Here is a 22,242-nt window from a genome sequence, read left to right on the forward strand (position 1 = left end):
TTAGCATGTAGACCCTGTTAGCATTTCATGTACATCAATATGCCAGCCTCAGCATCCCAAATCCTGGTACTGTGGGTAACATGCATAGCAGAACCTATTCCTTTTTAGGGCTAAAGGTTTGTCTGGGCATCACCTGCACACATGACGACCAAGCACCTAATTAAATGAGACTGCCTAAGAATTCTCCCATCATGTCCTCTAGCTGAATTGTCAATGCAATGTCCTTCAATAACTACACATTCATTTTCTTACTTACATGTCTTATTGTCTTTCCACTGTATAGAGCCAGAAATTCTCCAGTGACTCAGAGTATATCTTTTCATTCTCGTACCAAGCAGCTGTAAATGTTTCAAATAAAACCAATGGGTGCTTTTAATATAGGCAACATTTGCAGTATTATAGACCCAGAACAGAGGAACCTATGACCTATAGGACAAATCTAGTCCTCTGTCTGCTTTTATAAATTAAGCTTTCTTGGAAAGTAAACTGGGTCACAGTTCATTTCCCTATAAACTTATCCCTAATGGCTGCATTAATGGATATCAGTTACAGAATGGCCCACAAAGAAAAACTATTTACCCTGAAGCTAAAGAATACACTGGAAAAGAGGTGCAAGCATGTATATGTCATGAGTAATTCTCTTAGAACTTCTGTTTTCCAACATGCAGGGCACTGGCTCTCTACCCCCATCCCCCCCCACTGTAATGAAGAAGACATAAGCCCTGAGAACTGGGATTTGCAGCTTGAAAGTCAAATCGTGTCACTCTACAGAAACTGTGTTCTTTATATGGCAGGAGTCTTGCCTTATTTATGTGAAAAAAACTATTGCACTTCACAGAGGTAGTAACACCACTCTATACTTTATATTGGGCATAAACAATTTTAGAACAAAGCTCTTAGAACACAAGCTTCTCAGAATCATTTATAAAGAATGAGAGGCAATTAGTCAGGAAAACCCTAGATATTCACTAAGATCAGTCTCAGTTTTTAACTCATCTCCAGGTTCTATAACTGAATTGTGCTTTTGGTAATTTTCTCAGTCCTAGAAAATTACCAGAATGTATAGAATGAACATTTGGTTCATTTAAATCTTGTATTATACATTGGGGGAAATCTTTGAGCTATGTGCAATTTAGAATTCAATACAAAGAACATTTTTTTTTAAATAGAGGTTTGAGGTAGCTTGGGTTTTTGAGTCCTCCAAGATATTAAAGACAGGGTATTTGGGCATGGAAAGAAGATAGCTGCAAGAGAGTCACTAGTGAAAAGGGCAGATGTACAGGCCTGGAGGGATATGGTGTCTCTTTGAGCTGGAGCCAGCTGATCAGGAGAACCCAAAGATTTGTCTTTAGGATTACAGAAAACAGAAGCAAGCTTCCATAGAGAATGATTATCCTTCAATTAGGTGTGGGAGTAGTTGATATTGAATAGAAGGTTCACTATAGTGACCCAGTATCAGAAATTGTCTTATTGATGCCAGCAGCCAATGGCCAGAACTGTAATAAGCAAAAAATCATTTAGTATAGCTTCTAGAAGTAGTCATCTTTTAATGGTTTGTATATGTCATGAAAAGCCTATACAAACTTTAGATACCCCCTTGCTTCTTTTGATAAGCAGTGCTGCCTCACCTGTTCCATGGTCTCAGTAGATCCACCCAGAATGGCAGATGACATGAGGATGCCTAGCAAGCCTTCACCCTCTATAGCATGATTCCTTACCTCCAAGTGCTTGTGAGTTCTCCCCAGCTATGTTACTGTGCTTCCCCTTAGACCTTACACTGCAGTTCATACCCCTGATGGATGATATCTAGAGATTGGACTGGGGGAAAGTAATTAGGTTAAATGAGGTCACGAGCTTAGAGCTCCTTCAACACGGAGTTGATGTTTTCCGCAGAAAAGAGGGGGAACAAATAGATTCTCCATTTGATATATGAGAACACAGCAAGAAAGAATCAAACTGTGAGCCTTAGTGTTACAGGTCCAGTTTCCCAAACAATAAGGCATAAATAACTGCATATTGTGGCCCATTGGTGGCATTTTGTTTCAGCATCCAGAGAAGACAAATACAGTCACTCACCTTGACACCCATGTCCTTTAGAGGTATAGGTCCCCTGATGCTTTTCATGTTCTTACATTTTCAAAGGATGAAAAGAGCAGAAGAATCTGGAGTGGGTCCCTCTCAGGACTCCCACCCTTCTTTCTGAGGAATCCTATCACTTGAGATGAGCACTGCATTTATTTGAGCTGGGGGAAATGTGATGTGGTTTTCAAATCTGCCTTACCCAGGTACTGAATTGGCCCTGCTGAAGTTAGAATTGGGTATTAACTATATCCAAAGCTATGTGATTAATTTGTTTGCCTATAGAGCTAACATGATAAAAGGCAGGAAGTAGAGAACACTGTACAGCCCAGTTTTGAAATGGGATTGTGAGAAAACCAGAGATGTGGGTTTTAATTCACATGCCCTCACTTGCTATTATTACTTTAATGGAAAATAACTTTTTACAGTCTTTCTCCATTTTAAATGGAGAATTGCAGCATTGTCTAATGCAGGGTAGGAAGTTGATTGGATGTGCATGGATTTTCTACCCCTCCTCTCATGCTCTTTTCTTTGTACACATTCAGTATGGTTACAGTTTAGCTTAGAACATATATATTTTCCCCCTGAACTTTTTCAATTGCTTTTTTATCAGGTTTACAAATCAAATCAAATAGGTATATTGCAGAGCTCTGTGATATTATTTTTTGAGTTTATAGCACAATGTATTGAATTATGCCAGCCTCTGCTCTGGCCTTGTTCCTCTCTGCAGAAAGAGAGCAACCACAGACTGTGTAAATTCACCCAGTACCCAGCATCACTAGCTAAATCAAGACCTGCCATTCAGGCTGCTAGAAGAGACAAAGCAAGTGTTTGTTACACAAATCAATTTGGTCCAAAACACATCGCATTGGGCACTCAACCATTGCTCAAATGATATTGTCAGCTTAATCAAATCATGCCTCCAAGACTCTCACAAGTTTCTCCTTTTCTGAGAAACAACTTGATTGGTAGAAGAGTAAAAAGCAGAGGCTATTCAGAAGTACAGATTTTATTTATTAGTGTAAAGGGTGTTATACAGAGAAGGGAGAAAGCTGGCCAGAAAAAAAAAAAAAGATGCTGTGTGTTTACCAATCTGCTGGAGGCAAAATCCATGAGCTATGCATGTCTTCTTGAGGGTAATTGGTTTCCAAGCTGTAAAGGAAGAAGTCAGGAGACATGTACACAAAAATACAGATGTATTTGATAGACTGGACTGACTCAGAAAGACATACTGAGGGCCTACTATGTGCCAGGAAAAGTGATGCATAACTATGTTGGGCATTAGATAGGCTACTTGCCTTGAAGATGTTCATGTCTATCAGGATAGCTTGATCATTAGCTCAAGCCTGGAGGCTGGAGAGATGATTTAGCAGTTAAGAATGCCTGCTTCTCTTTCAGAAGACTAGTGTTTGGTTGCTAGCATCCGTATTAGACAGCTCACACTCACCTATAATTTTGGTTCCAACGAATCTGGTAAGCTCCTCTAGCCTCTTTATGTACCTGTGTGCATGTCCATATTCACACATAAAACACATAAATAAGTAAAGTAAAACTTTAAAAGTAAAAGAGGATGGGGCTAAAGAGATGGCTCAGTAGTTAAGAGCACTGGCCATTCTTCCAGAGGACCAGGCTTCAGCTCCGGGGAGTCACATGGAAGCTCACAACTATCTGCAACTCCAGTTCAAAAGAATCTGGCACTCTCCCACAGAAAGACATGCAGGCCAAACCTCAATGCATATAAAAATAAATAAGAAGAGGAAAGTAACATTTTTCTAAAGTAAGGTAAAAAATAATTATGACTAATAATGGCTCAGGAGAGAACGCCAGAGACTCACAGGAGGCATCTGAAGCAGCCTATTACAGGCTTGGTAGTCAGCTATGTTAGCATCGTTCTCACCCTGACCCCAGTACTGACCTCAAGCATAGCAATTGGGACAGCAGTGAAGCTTTCTCCTTTGTATATGTTTTGTAGTTGTCCTCTGTCCTGTCCTTAGACTTTCCACAGCATCTTCGTCTTCCTCTTGAGAGCTTGTGACGTGGCAAAAGCAATTCCATTTATGGGGTCAGACATCCTGCTCTGTCCTAGCATATGCCTTTGCAAAGGCAACTTCACTCTCTGAGTTTCATATTTCCTAGTTCTTCTGATGATTCCACGAGGCAAGGCGTGGACACCACTTTTTATGATCCCCAGCTCATGGTATTCGAGCAGAGTTTTCAATTCACCTGATCTCTTTAGTCATTTCCACATTTTCTTAGGAACCACCACTGGACCATAGCATTTGACAGCACTGGCAGTCAGTGCCCCTTTGTCTCAGCCTGGGCAAGGCAGAAACAAATGGCCCTCATCAGTTACTGTTACACCTGACATCTGTGTATCTTCTAGGTAGCTTAGAAACTTTCTGAAATTTTGTACAAAATATTGGGATGTGGGTGTGCACTCCCTCCAACACATGTACTGTATGTAGTGGGTGTGTAGCCTTAGTATGTCCAGGAATACAGAAGGGGGTTAAGGAACACATATTTATAGGGTGATAGAAATGACTACTACATAACAGTAGTCATGATCCAGCAAAAGTCACAGATGACAGAGATTCTGGAAACACAACTATGCATGTGATGCATGTTATCCTCAGACCTTATTCTTTAAAAGATGGCAGACTTGTTGACTCTACAGCGTCCATGTTACCTGCTTTGAGAATACAGAGCAAAGTCTGAAAGGAGTGCATACTTCTGTATAGTCTTGCATATACTTCATCATTACCTAAAGCATTGAAGTAGACTTGACTTAATCTTGTTCCTTGCTGTGGAGCACTATCTCTGGAATGTTGGAAATCCTATATGCCTGTGTTTTGTTACATAGTTGATGATGGTTTTAAGTTTTCTTTGTATCAATGAACGTTGCTGACTCTAATGAACTTCAGAGGGTTGACATTTCTTCCTAGAGCTTCTGCATCTTGCATTTTTTTTTAAATTCCCAGGCTCCTGCCCTTCCTCTGTCATCTCCTCATCAGGTCAGAAATGGCAGGCAGACTGCTTCTCACATGCCAGCCCCCATCACTAGCTCTTCTCTTCTCCTTCTAAAGACCTTTGAAAGGATCTTAGTGTTTTTACTGGCCTTCCCATGAATCTGGGATAATCTAATTCATGCTCAGGTGATAAGTGATTTCAATTCTGTCCATTTAATTTCCCAGGTCCTTGTCCTGTAAAGCAACTTTTTCACAGTTTCTAGGTATTAGAACATCATTAAGGGACCCTCTTTGTGTTACACTTGAACTCTTAAAAGTGCCTTATTGTGACTGATGGAACAGATTTTTTTCCCACTTAATTCAACTTCATCTTAATCAGAAGAACTGACCCTTGATTCAGTCATTGGGAACTTTAGTTCTGTAAGCAGGAAATCTAGATATTCAGTTGTCACTTATTTTTGAAGCTTAACTATATAGATCAAGGATTTCCAATGAGAAATCAATGTGCCCTGCTGAGATCAGGACCCATAAGCATAACAGAGACAATAAATGTCAAAGACTTGCTGCAGCAAAAAAAAAAAAAAAAATTAAATACGCTCTGCCCTAATGATACACCACAATACTATGCTTGTTAAATAGAGTTAGCATAGCTATGTGCTAAAAGTTGACTTCGTATTTTCACTCTTAAAAACATGTGACTTCCAGACATTATAAAGTTACATCTGCTGCTCATATTTTATTTTATTTTATTTTATTTTTGTTCAGGGCTGCCCAAGTGTGCTTCCTCTGCACCCTTGAGCTATATCTAGTACTGGGTTATGCATATATGTATTTTTAATTTCCCAAATATAGCTTGGTTCTTGCTTGCTTTCTAATCATTGCCCAGTCCCTCTCTGTAGCTGGCTGCTGCCACCAAGAGCTCCACTTTCTCTCTGAATTCTAATTTCTCTTGTAGGTTTACATCTACCATGGTTTACTCATGCACCCTCAGTATTAACTTACCTCTGGCACACTCGTGAGCCAAAGATTCCTGGGCTAGTCTGGAGAATCAAAAGTTCAGAAAGGCTTAACTAACTAGGCCAGTACAAGATGGAAGTCATTGTCACTCAGGTCCCTAACTGTAAACTGTCCTTATCTGATGTTTCCACACCCAGTTCCTTAGTACCTGTTAGGAGGTACTAGGGATGTTTACTCTACAATATCTAAGTAACCTACTAAGATAACACTGGGGCAGGGACAGAATCCGAAAGGAGCTGATTTCTATGGATATTCTCTCAAACAGTCATCCCTGGATTGGTCGATATCAAAATCCAATTTCACTAGGATTAGCTGTGGGTTGCTCAGAGCTATTCATTGAATTAGGAATGATTACAGCAGAGGGAGCCCCGCGGTTCTTTATTAAGGTCTTTGTGGAAACACTAAGTGATCTTCAGGAGATTAAAGTGCCGCTGGTGTTATCTTAACATTTATAACCTGTGCCAATACCCTGGGAGTTTGTTTATTAAGGAAAATTCTTCAGCCAACATTCTGATAGGGTTATGCCACAGAAGGCCAACACAGAACCTGGTGAGGTGGGTCTTAATGTACTCAGAACTCCTGACTCAGGCTTCTTATAAACCTGCTTCTTGTGGTTAATGGATCTTCTATTCATAGGGTCTTTGCGTCTTCCTGTGAGATTAGAAGGCTGTTTCTCAGACTTTTGTGTGTCCATAGGCCAAAGAAACAGAGAACAAAACTGAAATGTTTTGTTGGTGACTGACATGATTAATGTGAGGTCCCTTCTTACTAAGTAGGGCTTCACCATTATTGTCTCATTCTGAAAAATTATCCACAGTAAGTGAATAATCATCACTTTATTCATTTCAGACATAAGTATAGGATATTGATGATCTTTCTAGAAACTGACAAAGGGCTTCCCACCTTGGCAGAGGGAGTCAAACATCTCCATCTATAACCAAATACATAAAGGGAGGTGGTCAACCTGGCCCGATGAACGAACGGTTCTTGTCTCTTCTCTGCATAGGTTGGGACATCCTTTTTTTTTTTTTTTTCTTTTTTTGCCCATGTTGGAGGCTAGCTCTTTTGAGCAATTCAAGAGCCAAGAGATGATAGTAAGGAATAACATAGTCATTTCTGGAAAATTGCCACTAGTTAAAACTGCGCTCTGGTTTCATATTTGCAAGGGAACTGTCATAGGGTGAGTGGGGGCCTCTAAAAACACTTCTTCCATAACATAAGCTCTGCCAGCTGTGAATGGTTGAGACTGTGTTTGAGAAAGGGATTTTTGCAGATGTAATGAAATAAATTATCTCAAAGTATCCTTACTTAGAAAGGGCTCTAAATCTACCAGCTAGTATCTTCATAAGAAGAGAAAGCTGGAGTAGACTTGAGTGAGCCACCCAATCAAATATGTCCATGTGAAGACAGAAGCACATGGGGATCACAAAGCCCCAAACCCAGAGACACCCAGAAACAGAAGCTGGAAGAGGCAAAGAAAGAAGAAACTTGATTCTCTGGACACTTCTGCTTTAGACTTTGTCATCCTTACTATGCTATGAGAAAGTCATGTTTTAAGCCACTAAACTTGTGACAATCTGATCCTGGGCAAACCCAGAGATCATGTTGTTTATAACAGAATGCCAAGTCATAAACCAGGGAGGGGTATTATGCTCGTGGTTTCAGAGCTTTTGACTTGTGGTATTAGAACACTGGAGATGTACAAAGAAGGGCTGTCTGTTCAGTGGTAGTAGTGTAAAGAAATGGAAGAGCAGGCTGAGGTCTAGTACCCCTCTAAGGTGTAGAAAGTAACCTCACTTTCTTCCATTGTGCATCACCTTTCCAGCTGCTGCTCCCTTCCAAAGGGACAAGGGTTACTCAGCAAGCCTGTAGCTAGCACATGTAGGTGACATACCAGATCTGAATCCTAGCAGTCATAGAAAAGCACAGGATTGTTCCTGGGATGTTTTCCCTGAAAATTCCAAGTAATATATGTAGAAAACACTCACTTAGGCCCCAAATGAAGTAGCAAGTACTGTCTTCAGTACTATATATGGTAGGTGTCCCTTGATCTGAGCTCATGGCCACTTGTACCCACTCCATATTTTGGTCCTTGTCCTAAGTCTGTAGGGCATGGACCACTATTGTCCTCTCACAGATGAGTGAACCATAGGCAGAGAGATATAAAAGGCCCTGATGCAAATTAGCAGTTGGTGACAGTGGGATTGCACAGTGCCGGGAGTGACTCTCAAGCCCTGGCTGTCACCTAGCCTCAGACACAGGCATGCTCATATCTTTTGCTTCTCTCTCTCTCCGTAGAGTTTGACATCCTACTCCCTCCTTCTCACCAACCTATACAAATTTGGATTTCATTTTACATATTTTCTGTTAAAAAATTATTTCTGCCATAGGTATGCCTGCATAACAATTTATGGGTATTTGTATAAATGTGTACACTACAAAATGATTAATCGAGCGTTGTGTTTTTATCAAAGGAAACACCACAAAGATTTCTCCAAAGTCCTGTTTGACTAGAGATGATTAATTTTAATTTTTACATGAGCAGCATAATGCTATTAATCATTTAATATGTTTAATCATAATCTCTGTAATTCCTAATTAGGCTTATTAAACTGAGACATTCAGCAATTGTGCACAAATCCAAGTGTAAGTCCCTTTCTTGGGAGGAAGAGAAACCCATTTTAATTTTTTATTCATATAGCAGTTTTCAATAGGGTGGGGAAAATGGGCTGGAAACCTGGAATCTTAGCAATTGCTCATGCTAACATAGGGTCTTGTGGAAGGGCATTGAAACCTCTTACTCTTTGGCAAAGTATCAGTATCATGGTTTAAAGGTGATTTCTTTGTCATTGATGTGGAAACTGACATGCTGTTACTAGGAAAAACAAAAAGCAAAAGCAAAACACAATGAGTAGTCTGTGTAGGTCTCTGGGTTACAGAATGGTGGTGGTGATGGTGATGGTGGTGGTGGTGGTGGTGTGTGTGTGTGTACATGTGTGTACATGTGTGTTTATTTATGTAAGTATCATGCCATGATGTGTCTGTGGAGATCAAGGCTTCAAGTGTCAGTTCGCCTCTTGTTTGAAAGAGTCTCTCCTTATTGCTCTATATACAAGACCAGCTGCCTGTGCACTTTCATGAACTGTCCTGTATCCTGGCTGATTTCACTGTAGGAATGCTCAGATTATAGGTGTGAACCACCATGCCGAGTTTTATGCAGGTTCTGGGGCTACAGACTCAAGCCTCATGATTATACAGCAAGCGCTTTCCAAGTGGACCTCTGCCAGCCTACTAGCTATTCATTAACTGGCACTCGAAGCTGACAACGGTGATGCTCACTCATTTATTTATTGTTCATTTATTAGTGGCACACCAATCTTTCATGCTCTCAGTCTGTCACGGCATCAGCCAATCACTCAACAGGCATTTAACATTAATGTAGCATGCTGGTCACAATTCAGTCCTCTTGTCATCTTTAAGTGGCTTGTAACAGCCACTTGCTTTTGTATACGAGGCGCTTTTAGGTCTACTACTTCTACCCACTTCTCACGTTGCCTCTCTTGTTCAGTTTCCTGGTATTCTATCTGGTTCTACATGGCCTCCCCAATGGGGAGGCCTTCTGCTGACATCTTTCTATTTCCACACATGCTTTTCAGTCTTCTGTCCCAGAATCGGTCTCTTCCACCTCTCCTAATACACCTGTCTACCATGTCAGAGGTGATGGGCCTTGGGAACCCCAGTGGCAAGTGCGACTTGAACTTACTCAGCCTGCACCCCTCCCCAAAGAACTGCCTGTGTTATAACTGCTTTTCCTTTTCCACATCTTCCTGCATCATCTTCCTCTTCCCTTTTCAGACAAAATTACCTGGCTCTCAGGTTCACCTTGTACTTGAATATCGACAGAGGCATCCGAGGGTTTTTCAGACCCTCAGATGGGTCTCTGAGACCGAATGGCTTAGGTGGGTGGTGCACAAGACTCCAGGAGGTCTCAACTTAGAAATCCAGAGTATATGAGGAAGGAGATGCCAATAAAATATTCTAGCACACAGGAGAGATGCTGAGAAGATTGCTAATTTTGCTCCTGTTATTTGGGTGTTTCTTTTACGTTTCACTGTGTAAGACTGTCTCCTCTAAGTCTCTATTATTTTACACCTGGCTGCCTGCACTGATAGTTTTTGTCCTAGTTATATGCCTCTAAATTGCTTATAAATAGATAAGGATGACTCTGCTCATGAATTTCAGTTTTGGCAAAGACCCTACAATACTTTCAAAGACATCTTTAAGTGGTCTGCATCTACTGCCACCTACAGGCACTGTATGCTAATTGCAGAGAAAGTACAGAAAAACAAAATTCCCTAAACTATCCTTTCTGAGTGGAGGAGGACAGAAGGAAATGATGAGCTGTATGTTGTCTGCATCATGTGGTTTTTTTTTCTTTCAGTTTGTTTATGTAGTGGATTGCATTGATGGATTTCCTTATATTGAACCATCCCTGCATCCCTGGGATGAAGCCTACTTGATCATGGTGGATGATCGTTTTGCTGTGTTCTTGGATTCGGTGGGCAAGAATTTTATTTAGTATCTTTGCATCAATATTCATAAGGGAAATTGGCCTGAAATTCTCTTTCTTAGTTGGATCTTTGTGTGGTTTTGGTATCAGCGTAATAGTGGCTTCGAAGAAGGAGTTGGGTAGTGTTCCTTCTGTTTCTATTTGGTGGGAAAGTTTGAAGAGTATTGGTGTTAAGTCTTCTTTGAAGGTCTGATAGAATTCTGCACTGAAACCATCTGGTCCTGTGCTTGCATCAGCATAACCCAGCAGAGCTTTTGTACAGAAGGGAATGTTCGCTTTTTCTTTTTTTTCCAACACAGGCACTACCTGTGTGTGACGATTGAGCATTTCAAATTCAACAAATACAAACTTATTTATACTTTAGTGTTCATTCCTTGAGATTTAAATGATCTCCTGGAATATGCAGCAGTAGATAATATAGATTTGTACAATGAAGAAGATAAGTTAACATCTTTTTAAAAAATTGAGTCAATCATCTTATTCACTGAATGAATTGCAAACCACCAAAGGGCCTTTGCAAATTTTTGACATTTATTAATATTTTACCTGTACAGCCTCAGTACTTTTATATGCATAGCATAAGAATCTGGTCAGCACTGAAAAATACATGTTCTTATTTTTAATGATCCTTAATACTTTTTAATGAGTTTTTCACTACCCACCCCGAGCCCCCAACCCCTCATGTTTCCTTTAGTTTTCTCACAATGCTTATCTCCTTATTCCCAGTTCTATATCTATTTAAGAATGGTTTTTATTGTGCCTTGCCCTATGAGAGTTATACTGCGTGAAGTCAGGAACTTTTGACTGTTTTGATTGATATGGAATGCAAGATTCACGTGTGGACACTCAGTAGATGCTCAAAACACTCCTTTGTTGTAAATAAATAAAAAATAAAGACAAAAAATCTTTGTCGGATAGCATGCTGCCATGTTGAGGAAGGGGCAGTCATTGGGACCGAGTGCTTGCGAACCACATCCTCCTGTATCGGGGAAGAGAAGATATTGGGACCAAGTGCTTACTCAGCACCTCTTTCCTTTCTTCTTGTTCCTTTAGCAGACAGATGATGCAGCCCCGACCGATGGCCAGCCCCAGACACAACCTTCTGAAAACACAGAAAACAAGTCCCAGCCCAAGCGGCTGCATGTGTCCAACATCCCTTTCCGGTTCCGGGATCCAGACCTCCGACAAATGTTTGGTGTAAGTACTACCTTCATCCTTTGTTTTCCTCCTTGTTGGAGTTCTGAGACCTTATCATTCTTAGGAAGAATGTTCTTATGGGATGAAGGCAGTTTAGCATCTAATACCTGGGTCTACAGTGGGTAGGTCCCCTTGGGGTGGCAGGATACATTTGTGTTTTAGCGGTGCTCATGGGGTTGCTGCTTTGCCAGTTGGACATCTTCTAATAAATAAGTTAATTGTCAAGCAGAAAATAGACTCCTCTATTAACCACTGATGATAAGGCCCATTCAACAGCCCAGAACCTAATTTTGTAACTAAAATAAATGCTGAAGCCCTTGTCTGCTTACCTAGAAGAACAACCCAGGAGTGACTCTCCCGGTGTCCCCCCGGCACTGTGTACTGCAGCTGCAGTGAATGGCTAGTTCAGCGTCATTTTTAAAAATGATGCCACCACCATCAACAAAACTACCAGTTTCTAAATCTGATTTGATTTTTGCATCATACAGTTTCCTAGATGAGACTTCAAGGGTATTCATTATGCAGCAAAGGTCGGCCTGGTCTAGGCACCATGGTGAAACAGAACTAGCCAGAAACCACCATTCACCCTGAGGAAATAAATGACGGCTTTGCTTTCTCACAGTTCATCATGACCCTGAATATTTTTCTGGAAGATGTTTGAACAATCCACCCAGGGAAAGGAAGACTTTACCATTTATTTAGTCTCAGCTATGCCAAAGGACAAAGCTTTGACAAATCTCAGATAACGTTTTGTGCTTTGAAATATAGTCACTCTGTATATCCATGACATGCCAGTAGTGGTTGTAAGCATCTGTGCATCCAACCAAAGAGCTACATCCTTAACATTTGACTCAGGACAAAGGTGAGCTGCTTGGAGAATGCTCTAAGAGTCTGAGCAGAGCTGCAAATATGGCAGAAACAGTAAGAAGAGGCCAGGTCAGATATCCCGTTGTGAGCTAAGCCTGTAGTATTCTTTGCATGAACAGGAAGCCCTGGCTCCATGATTTGGGGGATGAGCTTGGACCTTTTATTTCTTTAACACACACACACACACACACACACACACACACACACACACACACACACACACACACACGATGCTTATCAAGTATGCATGTGATACAAAAGCAGAGCAGGCATCCTAATATTTAAGAGACCCAGGCTTGAATGCTGACATTTCAGAGGAAAAGGTCAACTTTTGCACTTTTATGACTCTCTCATTTGGTAATAACCTTGAGTTACGCCCTCTAACTCTTGCAGAACGAAGATACCCTCGGGCACTCTCAGGTCAAAGATGACTTTGAAAAGTGCAGAGCATTCGAAGTTAGAGTCGAGGTTAAGTGTGTGCAAAGCAGTGGGACCCAGCTTGACTGATGGGTAGCTGCAGGAGTTATAGTCTCTTTGCCATGTCAAGCCAGAGGGATGTCTTGCTATTCACTCTGTCTTTATTCATCAAGTGTCACTGTGATGCTGGCTTTGAACTGGATTCTCTTAATGACCACTCTCGTAATCCTTCATGGTGACATGCAAGGCAGCCAACCCCAGTTTCTCACCCTTAAGGGTCTATTTTCTTCCCTGGACTTTTTTGATTATTTTGAACTTTACCTGAGGCTAGAGGGCTAAGTCAGAGATGTAGTCAAAATACTCGCAGCTGGAAGTCATACAGAGGAGAGGCTGCAAGTATTAATATCTGAATTTCTCTGTCCTTTAGGGTTAGGGCAGATGACCCAGATGAAAGAACTTGTCATGTGACATGCTGCCTGGTATTGGGCCCAGATCAAAATCTATTTGTTTCAAAACCAGTTTTCTTTTCCTTCTTCTTTTGAGTCAAAATTCTCCCACAGCTAACTAACAAGATGTTGATTCGATGTGATGATAGATATACTCTTAGCATCTGTCAGTTAAGGGAGTGCAGTATATGTTTATGAACACTGAAATTAATTCTACTTATCACAAACAACATCTGTGTCTGTGTTAAAGAGTATGTGTGGATTTTGTGTGGTGTGGGTTTCATCTATAAAAATCATTGGGCCATATGGATTCTGGACCCCTTGCAGTAATTTGGGAGCCCTCTTTGGATTTTACAACTGCTATTTTGAAGAAATGGAATTTTCCTAAGATGAATATGGTGGTCACAAAGCCGTTCTATAATATGATACATTTAGCAGTGTGAATCATACTGAGAGGCATCTGGAACATTCTGCTTGGCTCCCCATGGTGCAGTTTAGGGGACTCAACACAGTTTCCTCTTTCAAATCTTAGTTACTGTAAGGAACCATGATTTAGTTCCAGTGAGCTTCCTCTCAAGTGCTTTGGCCAGGAGAGTCAATGTCTTTCTTTTTCATGCTATCTTTTGTCTTCTGTCTCCTTGCTAGGTCAGGGTTAAGTGAGGATAGTTACAGAGAAAACTATAAAGATCATTGTGCCTCCTGCCCCTGTTGACTCTATTTTTCAAAGGAAGCACAGAAATTTCAGTGTCAAAAAAGACACAAAGTACCCTCTTTCAAATTGCCTAGAACTTGGCAGTGTCCAACTTGTCCAAGTCCAGAAACTCTACCCCCATGTTTTACACAGTAGTCACTTGCCTAATGGTTCCAATAGGTGTCTCGTGTTTCAGTGTGTGCTTTTTGGGCCTCTCCTGTGAGATTGTATCTGAGTTGATTCTCATCATTGTTCATTTTCCATTGTTCATCTTCATCTTTGCCAGGGGTACTTCTTACAAGGCCTCCCTGAAGTTGTGCTTCACGTTACATTTCCTTTCATGCTGTCTTCTCCGTCTGGTATATTCATTCCTGGGGTGAAATGGACATGCTACAATGCATAAAGCAGTATCCTAAGTCATTTGCTATCATCCAGATCGCTATGAGTGAATGGGGCTAGTGTGATTGTTAGGATCAATTATTCTAGATGTTTCCGTGGGATCAATAACTGAGAAGTTATTGATTTCAGGCCTGGCTGTGTGTCTCTTGAGGTCTGCTGGAGCACAGCCCTTCACATTTGAATTATTCCAATTGTTCTGTTTTATTTTGCTGGTTTTGGAGGAGATTTCTGATTCTGCATGTAAAACTAGCTTCAAGCTTGCTGAGTAGCACAGGGTGGCCCCAACTATCTAACTTCCTACCTCATCCTTCAGAACACTGGGGATGCTAGCATTCAATAGTATATTTAAACTTTTTCTTACATATATGAGTGTACATCATATATAGTGTTCAAAAATTATATTTTATTTATCACATCTTCTGTCAAGAGGTTGGAGAATTTACTACCTTGACTTTGGAGATGTTTTTGCCATTATTTATCTCCCAATTTTATATGTGAAGCTCACAGACAGTGATGATTGGAGACATTCGTATTTCATATTTTCCTATTAAAGTTATACACTTGAATTCTTGATGTCATTAAAAAAATATGGATTTTTTTTACATAAATGTGGATTACAACCAATTTGATTATAATGTGTCACTCTTGAATACAAAATACTTATTATAGATTAATGTTTAAAATTTAAATTTTCTGTGTTTGAGATGAGAGTTGACTATGATATATCAAGACCCCTGGTACAAGACATGAAATCAAAAAATTGTTTTTCAAAAACTGTGTGATTAGTGGGCACTCTACAATTTGTTCCCTACCAAATGATGCCATACCCTCTCGGTTTTGTTATCAGTCAGTAATGTGATTGGGAAACAGATACATTGACCTCTATTCGGTCCTTACTACCCATGTTTAAAAAAATGAGAAATGGTAGCCCACGCTTATAATCCCAGCACTGGAAAAGGGCGCAGGAGCATCCTGGGGCTTTCTGGTCAGCCAGCCTATCCTACTGGGCAACTCCAAGACAGTGAGAGATCCTGTCACACAAAAAAGGGATATTGCTTGAAGAAGAACACTTGAAGTTTTTAATACATCCTCCACATACATAATACATACACATGCCTACACATATACATTCATGGGAATCTGCACAAACACTTGCATCTATACACATAGAAACACACATGTATATACACATAATACATAAATATGCTCTGGATAGGAAAGTGATATTCAGATCTGTCATTACTTATGCTAACAAAATACATAACTGTTTACATGTGTAAAAGACACTTGGGTGATGTGTTTCTATGGCTACAGTAGAGATGGATTTCCTTGCACCTTTTATGTTAATGCAACACTCCATAAAGCTGGACATTCAGAAGAATAAAGCCATCACAGTGCCTCCTTTTTCTATACTGAATCATTTTAGGAACAACTCCAGAGAACAGCAAACCCATTGATTCTCCAGTTTCAAAAGGTTAGCCCTGAAAACATACAAACAGGTCGCATTCAAGAAACTGAATAGGTTATATTTAGGAATACATATGTATAAACATATACAGTTAAGCATACAGTAACAATTAATAAAATTAGAGCGAGAGCAGTACTTTGACAGAGAGTGGGAAAGGGTATATAACATGTGTTACAAGGAGGAAATATAATTAAATTATAATCCCAAATGTAATGAAGAAAAATTTAAAAGACACTGCAGAACAAAGACTCTCTTTAGTCTCTATGCACATATCATACTCTGAATTAAGCTTTATTTTTGGGTTTTATGCTGTAGCTAGTGAACATCCTTCTCAGTGTATGTGTGTTATTTGATCCAAGGTTATCTGAAACTGCTCAGTACATATTTGCCCAAGCACACCTATATAGGCTTCTGGATTTTGGTCTTGATACAGCCATTGAGATACCTCATGTGAGTCCAAGATGCTCTAAATGCTTGCGAACATTGTCGAGCAAACAAATGCTAGTTATGTCTGCAAACGAGTCATGCCTATTTAAATTGAAGATGCGCCAGCTGTGTTGGCATCATTAGTACCAAACTTCTCAATTAAACCAATGATACTATAAATACAGTGTACAACTGTCTCAGAAATCAGGCCTGCTTCAGCAATCCTCCTATGGCTCGTTTAACTGGCTTCCAGAACCATCCACCCAGTGCCACCTGCCAAGGAAGCGAACACTGGAGATCATTCCAGGGCATATGGTGTCATTGTTTCATTTAGGGAATGACACATGCTAAGATGTGTTTCTGATCAGTTTGTCTCATCCGGTTCTTATTTTAAGGGAAGTGTTTGTGTAGACTGCTTAGGGAGGAGTGTTCTACGGGTGACATTTGCTTCATAGTGTTGGAAGATGTCTTTTTCAGCCTTCTCTTTCCATAAATATATGTGCTTCTAGGCTCTGATGCCTGAAATAAATATAAAAGCATCTGTGGGAATGGGATATTCTGCAGAAGTTGTTCTGAAGTGCTTACACAGTGGAGGATTCTTTGCTATGGAACTTGGTTCACCTCTGAACAATCAATTCTTCAATTGTCACACTGGAAAGTTTTCTTTGTCTGTTTTTACTGAGTTTTTTCTCTGCCATAAAAATTGGCACAAAAGATGTACTAAAGGGCTGGCAAGATGATTGGCTGCTGAGCTTGGCATACTGAATTCAATACCTAGACGAATGACCTCCACACAGATTCCTTGGCATATGGACATACAGTCAACACTCACAACACGTAATATAATTGCAAGATTTCAAAAAAATTTTAAATAATAAAATAAAATTCTCTAAATCAAATGTTTAATGTGTACCAACTGTAGGGTAGGTTAATGTGGTACCTGCTGGCACTTACCTGGCATAGTGACCGGCTACAGGCTTTTCTCCTTGCCTTTATCTTCTCACCTCTTCATCCCAGAACTTCTCTATAAAACAGGGTAGTATGTCTGCTCACCAAGGAGTCTAGGAAGAAGGTTGAATAGGAGACTTACCTTGAAGAATAGACCCTGTGACACAAAGTATCCAGCTTTGAGATTCTTTATATCCTATAATCGGAACTATTATTACTTTAAGCATTTGATATTTCTAGACTATCGATATATATGAGCTTTTCTAATTGTAGTAAGGAATGAATTTTACATACTTTTGAAAGAACAGTCTCTGTATATTGCAGTTATTTTCTGTTGTTGTTTTTGAGCCATTAAGATGGCAAAGGCACTTGTCAACCAAGCTTAATGACTTGAGTTCAATCCCCACAACTCACATGGTAGAAGGAGAGAACTAGCTCTTTCAACTGTCCCCTGACCTCCACATGCTCCTAATGGCACACACACACACACACACACACACACACACACACACACCAGACAGACAGATAGCTGGATATAAAAGTTTTGAAGAATAATTCTTGAGTACTAGCAAGAACCTTTTGCCATTGACTCTCCAAATTTCTTGAAATTCATGACCTGGCAGTTTGGTCTATGAAGCTACTCTGCTTCTTGGAATCTTTATTCTTTGTCCCCTTTGATTCTAGCCTCACCATTATCCAGACACCACTATCCTTTGCTATAGAACAATGCTTAACAGTCTCATCCAGGGAAGAGAGCACAACACAGACTCTCATAGGGTACCACGTCTGCAGTGAATACCCAGATTGCACATGCAGGCAGTGGATGGCAGGAAAATTCCAAATGAAACAAGGTCTACAGGAATGCATCTCCTGGCTTTTGTTTCTTTGTTCAGTCATTTAAAAGGGGTGTTCACCCTTCTACTCTGCATTGAGGAAATTATCGCGTCTTACTCTTCCCTGGGCCTTGCTTTAAAATAGCACTTCCATCAGCATTATGGGGAAAAGGCTACATGCTAGAAACACCTATACCATTTTCTATGACATCTAGGAAACATAAGAATTTTAAGTTAGAAGGCTTCTGGATTATCAGATGTTCATGCTATCAAAGGACACGTTTGTGTAAGTCCCAGTGATCAATTACTTGATGGGCAGTGTTCACCAAGACTGCTAAATGTAAGATGTTTTTACTAACACACACACACACACACACACACACACACACACACACACACACTATTCAGATTTGAATTTCAGATAAACAGCAAATATCTTTTCTTGTATACTAAATATTATGCAGCACTTATTTATTCTATAAAATTTGAAATGTAAGTATCAATGTCCATTTGCATTTTATTTGCCTGTCTGGTTGTTTGATAATTGAAGTTTTTGTTTCTGGGCCTTTTATAGAGCCAGCTCACGGTAGGGGTGTAAAATGTGTTTGTTTTAAGAATACAGGCTCTCATCTGGGGGGTCATGGTGGCATTGCCCTAGGCCCATCCTGGCTCTGCAGATATCTGGATTATAACACACCTTTTGTGTGCACACTTTTTCACATGCTCTGGTTGCTCTGATTTTTTTTTCTGTGAGCTCAGAGCTAAAACCTTCAAGATCATATTTTAGTTGGGTATTTTATTATCCAAATCTCAGCTCCCTTGGGGTGTTTATCCCAGTGGCTGGTGGAAATGTTGTATAGGTAATGACTAGCCATTTTTAATCTCTGCAGTTCAGTGCCTGGGAACACACACACACACACACACACACACACACACACATGCACACACACAGAGGGGGGGGGAGAGAGAGAGAGAGAGAGAGAGAGAGAGAGAGAGAGAGAGAGAGAGAGAGAGAGAGAGAGAGAGAGAGAGAGAGAGAAAAGAAGAGAAGAACACAGAATTAACCTCTTGGTTAGTATTTTGTTCTGGGCTCTGACAGTGTCCCTTCCCTGGTAGAAAGGGCTATAATCAGAAGATAATAAATACACCAGCATTTCTAGCATTTTATCATTTTAAGAATGTCACTTAGTAATAGGAGAAAAATGCATGCTCTTAACTAAGGGAAAGCTCTCTGACTTGGGGAGTAATTATTTCTGTATATTGTATAATTTATCTAATTTCTCTCTTTGCTCATGAGATATTTCTGTTTCTTTGCAGCAATTTGGTAAAATATTAGATGTTGAAATTATTTTTAATGAGCGAGGCTCAAAGGTAAGCAACTTGATTCAGTTTCGAATGTCTTAGCTCTTTGTAACATGTCTGTCAGGGACAAGGGAAGTAACTGCACTGCCTGAGTCAACACCCTGAGAAATGCACTTTAGTGGGACCATCTTTAGAGACCGCCTCCCATTTCCTAAATGGTGAGAAGTGCATTGGGTTCCATTTAAAACATCTAGGGGCTAATTTTTAATTTCTGGTCCAGATATATAGAGATACAATTACATATCTTAAATTTCCACAGGAAAATTACCCATGCCTAAAATAATAATGATGTTGCTACATTTTTTTTTGTTTTTCAGTAATAATTACATTCTTTATATTAAAAAGTGAGTTGATAGTGTTATGAGCAGGTAAATATGTGATCACTCTGTATTAATAAAGTGCAGTTCTTTTCCTGCGTTGCAGAGGAGATAAATCTCATATACACCAACCTTTTGAACACAATTTCGTTCATTAGTATGTTACAGATCCTCATTTTGTAATGTGGTATTGCTTCAAGTTTATTTTCTTACTAGGAAACCAGTGTTTAAATCACTTTTTTTCTAGAGCTGACAAGTTCATGGAAGGCTCTAAGAAAAGTCTAGTACCTACACAAGAAATGTAAACACCCTAGGAATCCAGGGTGTGCTCTCAGCTATCCATGGCTACAGAAGTCTGGTTCCAAACCTACCGCATCAGCCCCATCCAGGAGCTGATTAACAATACAAACTCTCCATCCCCAGCCTGGCCCCACTGAACCAGAAACCCTGAAGCTGGTTCCAGCAGTCCATACTTTGGCAAATCTCCCAAGCTTGTCCCCCAAAACGCCAAACACAAGTGTCTTTCATTCACCTAAAGCTAAGCCCTCACCTGAATATAGAATTGCTTTTGCCCACAAGTATTTCATCACTGTCTGTCTGTTGATGGCCTAAGAACCCCCTTTCTTTTTTGACCTTTATGTACCCTGAGAAGATTCAAGAGCCTCGTGCAAATGCTCCTCATAGGAAATAATTGCATAAGAAGTTGGAGCATTGTCTGTGATGTTGGATGAGGATAGAGAGTGGTCATAGAAGCCAGATAAAGCACAGCCGTGAATAGCTCAGCTTCTGTGACAGCTATGGTTAATCTGAGGAACCTTCATCCCCCATCTTCCCTCCATCCCCAGTCTCTGAATGTGAGCATTGAGACCATTTTGATCAGATACAGAAATGCTGCTTGGGCTTCATAATGCACCTTCTATGGGCAACTCAGAACAAGTAGGCATCCAGGGAGGCCCAAACACCATGGTTTTGCAGTGTCCCAATCACAGTAACCACGCTAGGAAGCAAAGCTTACAGTTTATTATTCCTTACACTATCTGCCCTCTGCCAGATTCCTCTTATGTAGATATAACATTGACCAAGTAGCATAGTGTCGATCAAATTGAGGAAACAAAATTTGAGCACTTGCTTTTTCACATACAAGTAGTTCTGTAATCTGTCAGATGAATAGAAAGTTGATCCATTAAAAGTCTGCAGTTCTACACGTTTAGGGACCTGGTCTTTCTTTGTCAACTTTAGCTACTTTCCATTCTTGTAGTCTGACCACTTAGCTGGGGTGAGAAGAAGTTAGCTGTTTTTGTTTGAAAGCCATCGAGTATTTTTATGCCTGCAGATTGAGGTATGCCAAAAAAAAGATAGAGTTAGGGCTAAACCTGGCTCAGGCCTGGGGGATTCCTGGTAAAACCAGTGGAGATGATGGAGGCAGAAGTGTCCTAACTCTGTCTTAATTCTGTAGCTCCTTATCTTATCATTGCCATGTAAGCTTCTTTATTTTTATAGTTTTCTTCCTTGTCTGTGGCTTGTTTAGAACATCTCCTAAAATTACACTTTGTTTAGTAAGATTTTTGTCAATTGAAACAAGCTATTCCATTCCTTTCCAAGAGATGTTTGGGGACACCACTAGAGTATTGTTGGCTATTTTCAAAGTACAAGGCAGTGCTGTTTTTAGGACTTTTCCCATCATCTCCTTGATTAGCCTGTCCCTGGTGGCTTTAGGGGAAAGAGTATTTCCATTTTCAGCATCTAAAGCCTGGTCTTTGTTGGACTGTTTCATTTTTCTTTCCTTTTACTTCTTTTAGGTTAGGTAATATCCAGAATGGCCTTTGGTCTCTCTGGGAGGGAGCCCCCATTCTCTGTCTTGCAGGTGTGCACTCTGGGTGATGCCATGTCCCTGGAATGTCCCTGAGACTATCGATCAGGGAATGCTACCTGCAACAACACCTGGCACATGGACAGTTGTTACATTTGGCATCTTTTATATCAAAGGGCCTTATTTAGAGGAGCATTTCCATCTTAGTCTTTAAGAAAAGAAATCATTGTTAGGAACTCATTTCCATCAGTTGCTGCCTCTATTGGCAAGGAAACTAGTGGCCCCAAAGGACCAGAAACTCTTCTCTTGGAACTTTATTTTCTATAGGGCACTACCTGAGGCAGATGACTCAAAGCTGAGAGAGGATAACTCTCTCTATATATATATGTGTATGTGGGGGTACACATCCACAGGCAGTCTCTGTGGCAT

The 22,242-nt window shown here is 40.3% G+C and overlaps 1 protein-coding gene across 7 annotated transcripts in view; it reads left to right on the forward strand.

Annotated features, from left to right (window-relative positions):
- The window catches only part of Rbfox1 (RNA binding fox-1 homolog 1), a 368,464-nt gene that overhangs the window by 232,325 nt on the left and 113,897 nt on the right, over positions 1-22,242 (forward strand). For 6 of the 7 annotated variants that reach the window (XM_052195049.1, XM_052195050.1, XM_052195048.1 and 3 more), the window contains exons 3-4: positions 11,686-11,829; positions 19,642-19,695. In XM_052195049.1, the coding sequence (XP_052051009.1) occupies positions 11,686-11,829; positions 19,642-19,695 (198 nt within the window). The remainder of the gene's footprint in view (positions 1-11,685; positions 11,830-19,641; positions 19,696-22,242) is intronic. The other variant, XM_052195053.1, reaches the window with a different exon arrangement.

Source organism: Apodemus sylvaticus, chromosome 10 (assembly GCF_947179515.1).
Source record: "Apodemus sylvaticus chromosome 10, mApoSyl1.1, whole genome shotgun sequence".
NCBI classification, from domain to species: Eukaryota; Metazoa; Chordata; class Mammalia; order Rodentia; family Muridae; genus Apodemus; species Apodemus sylvaticus.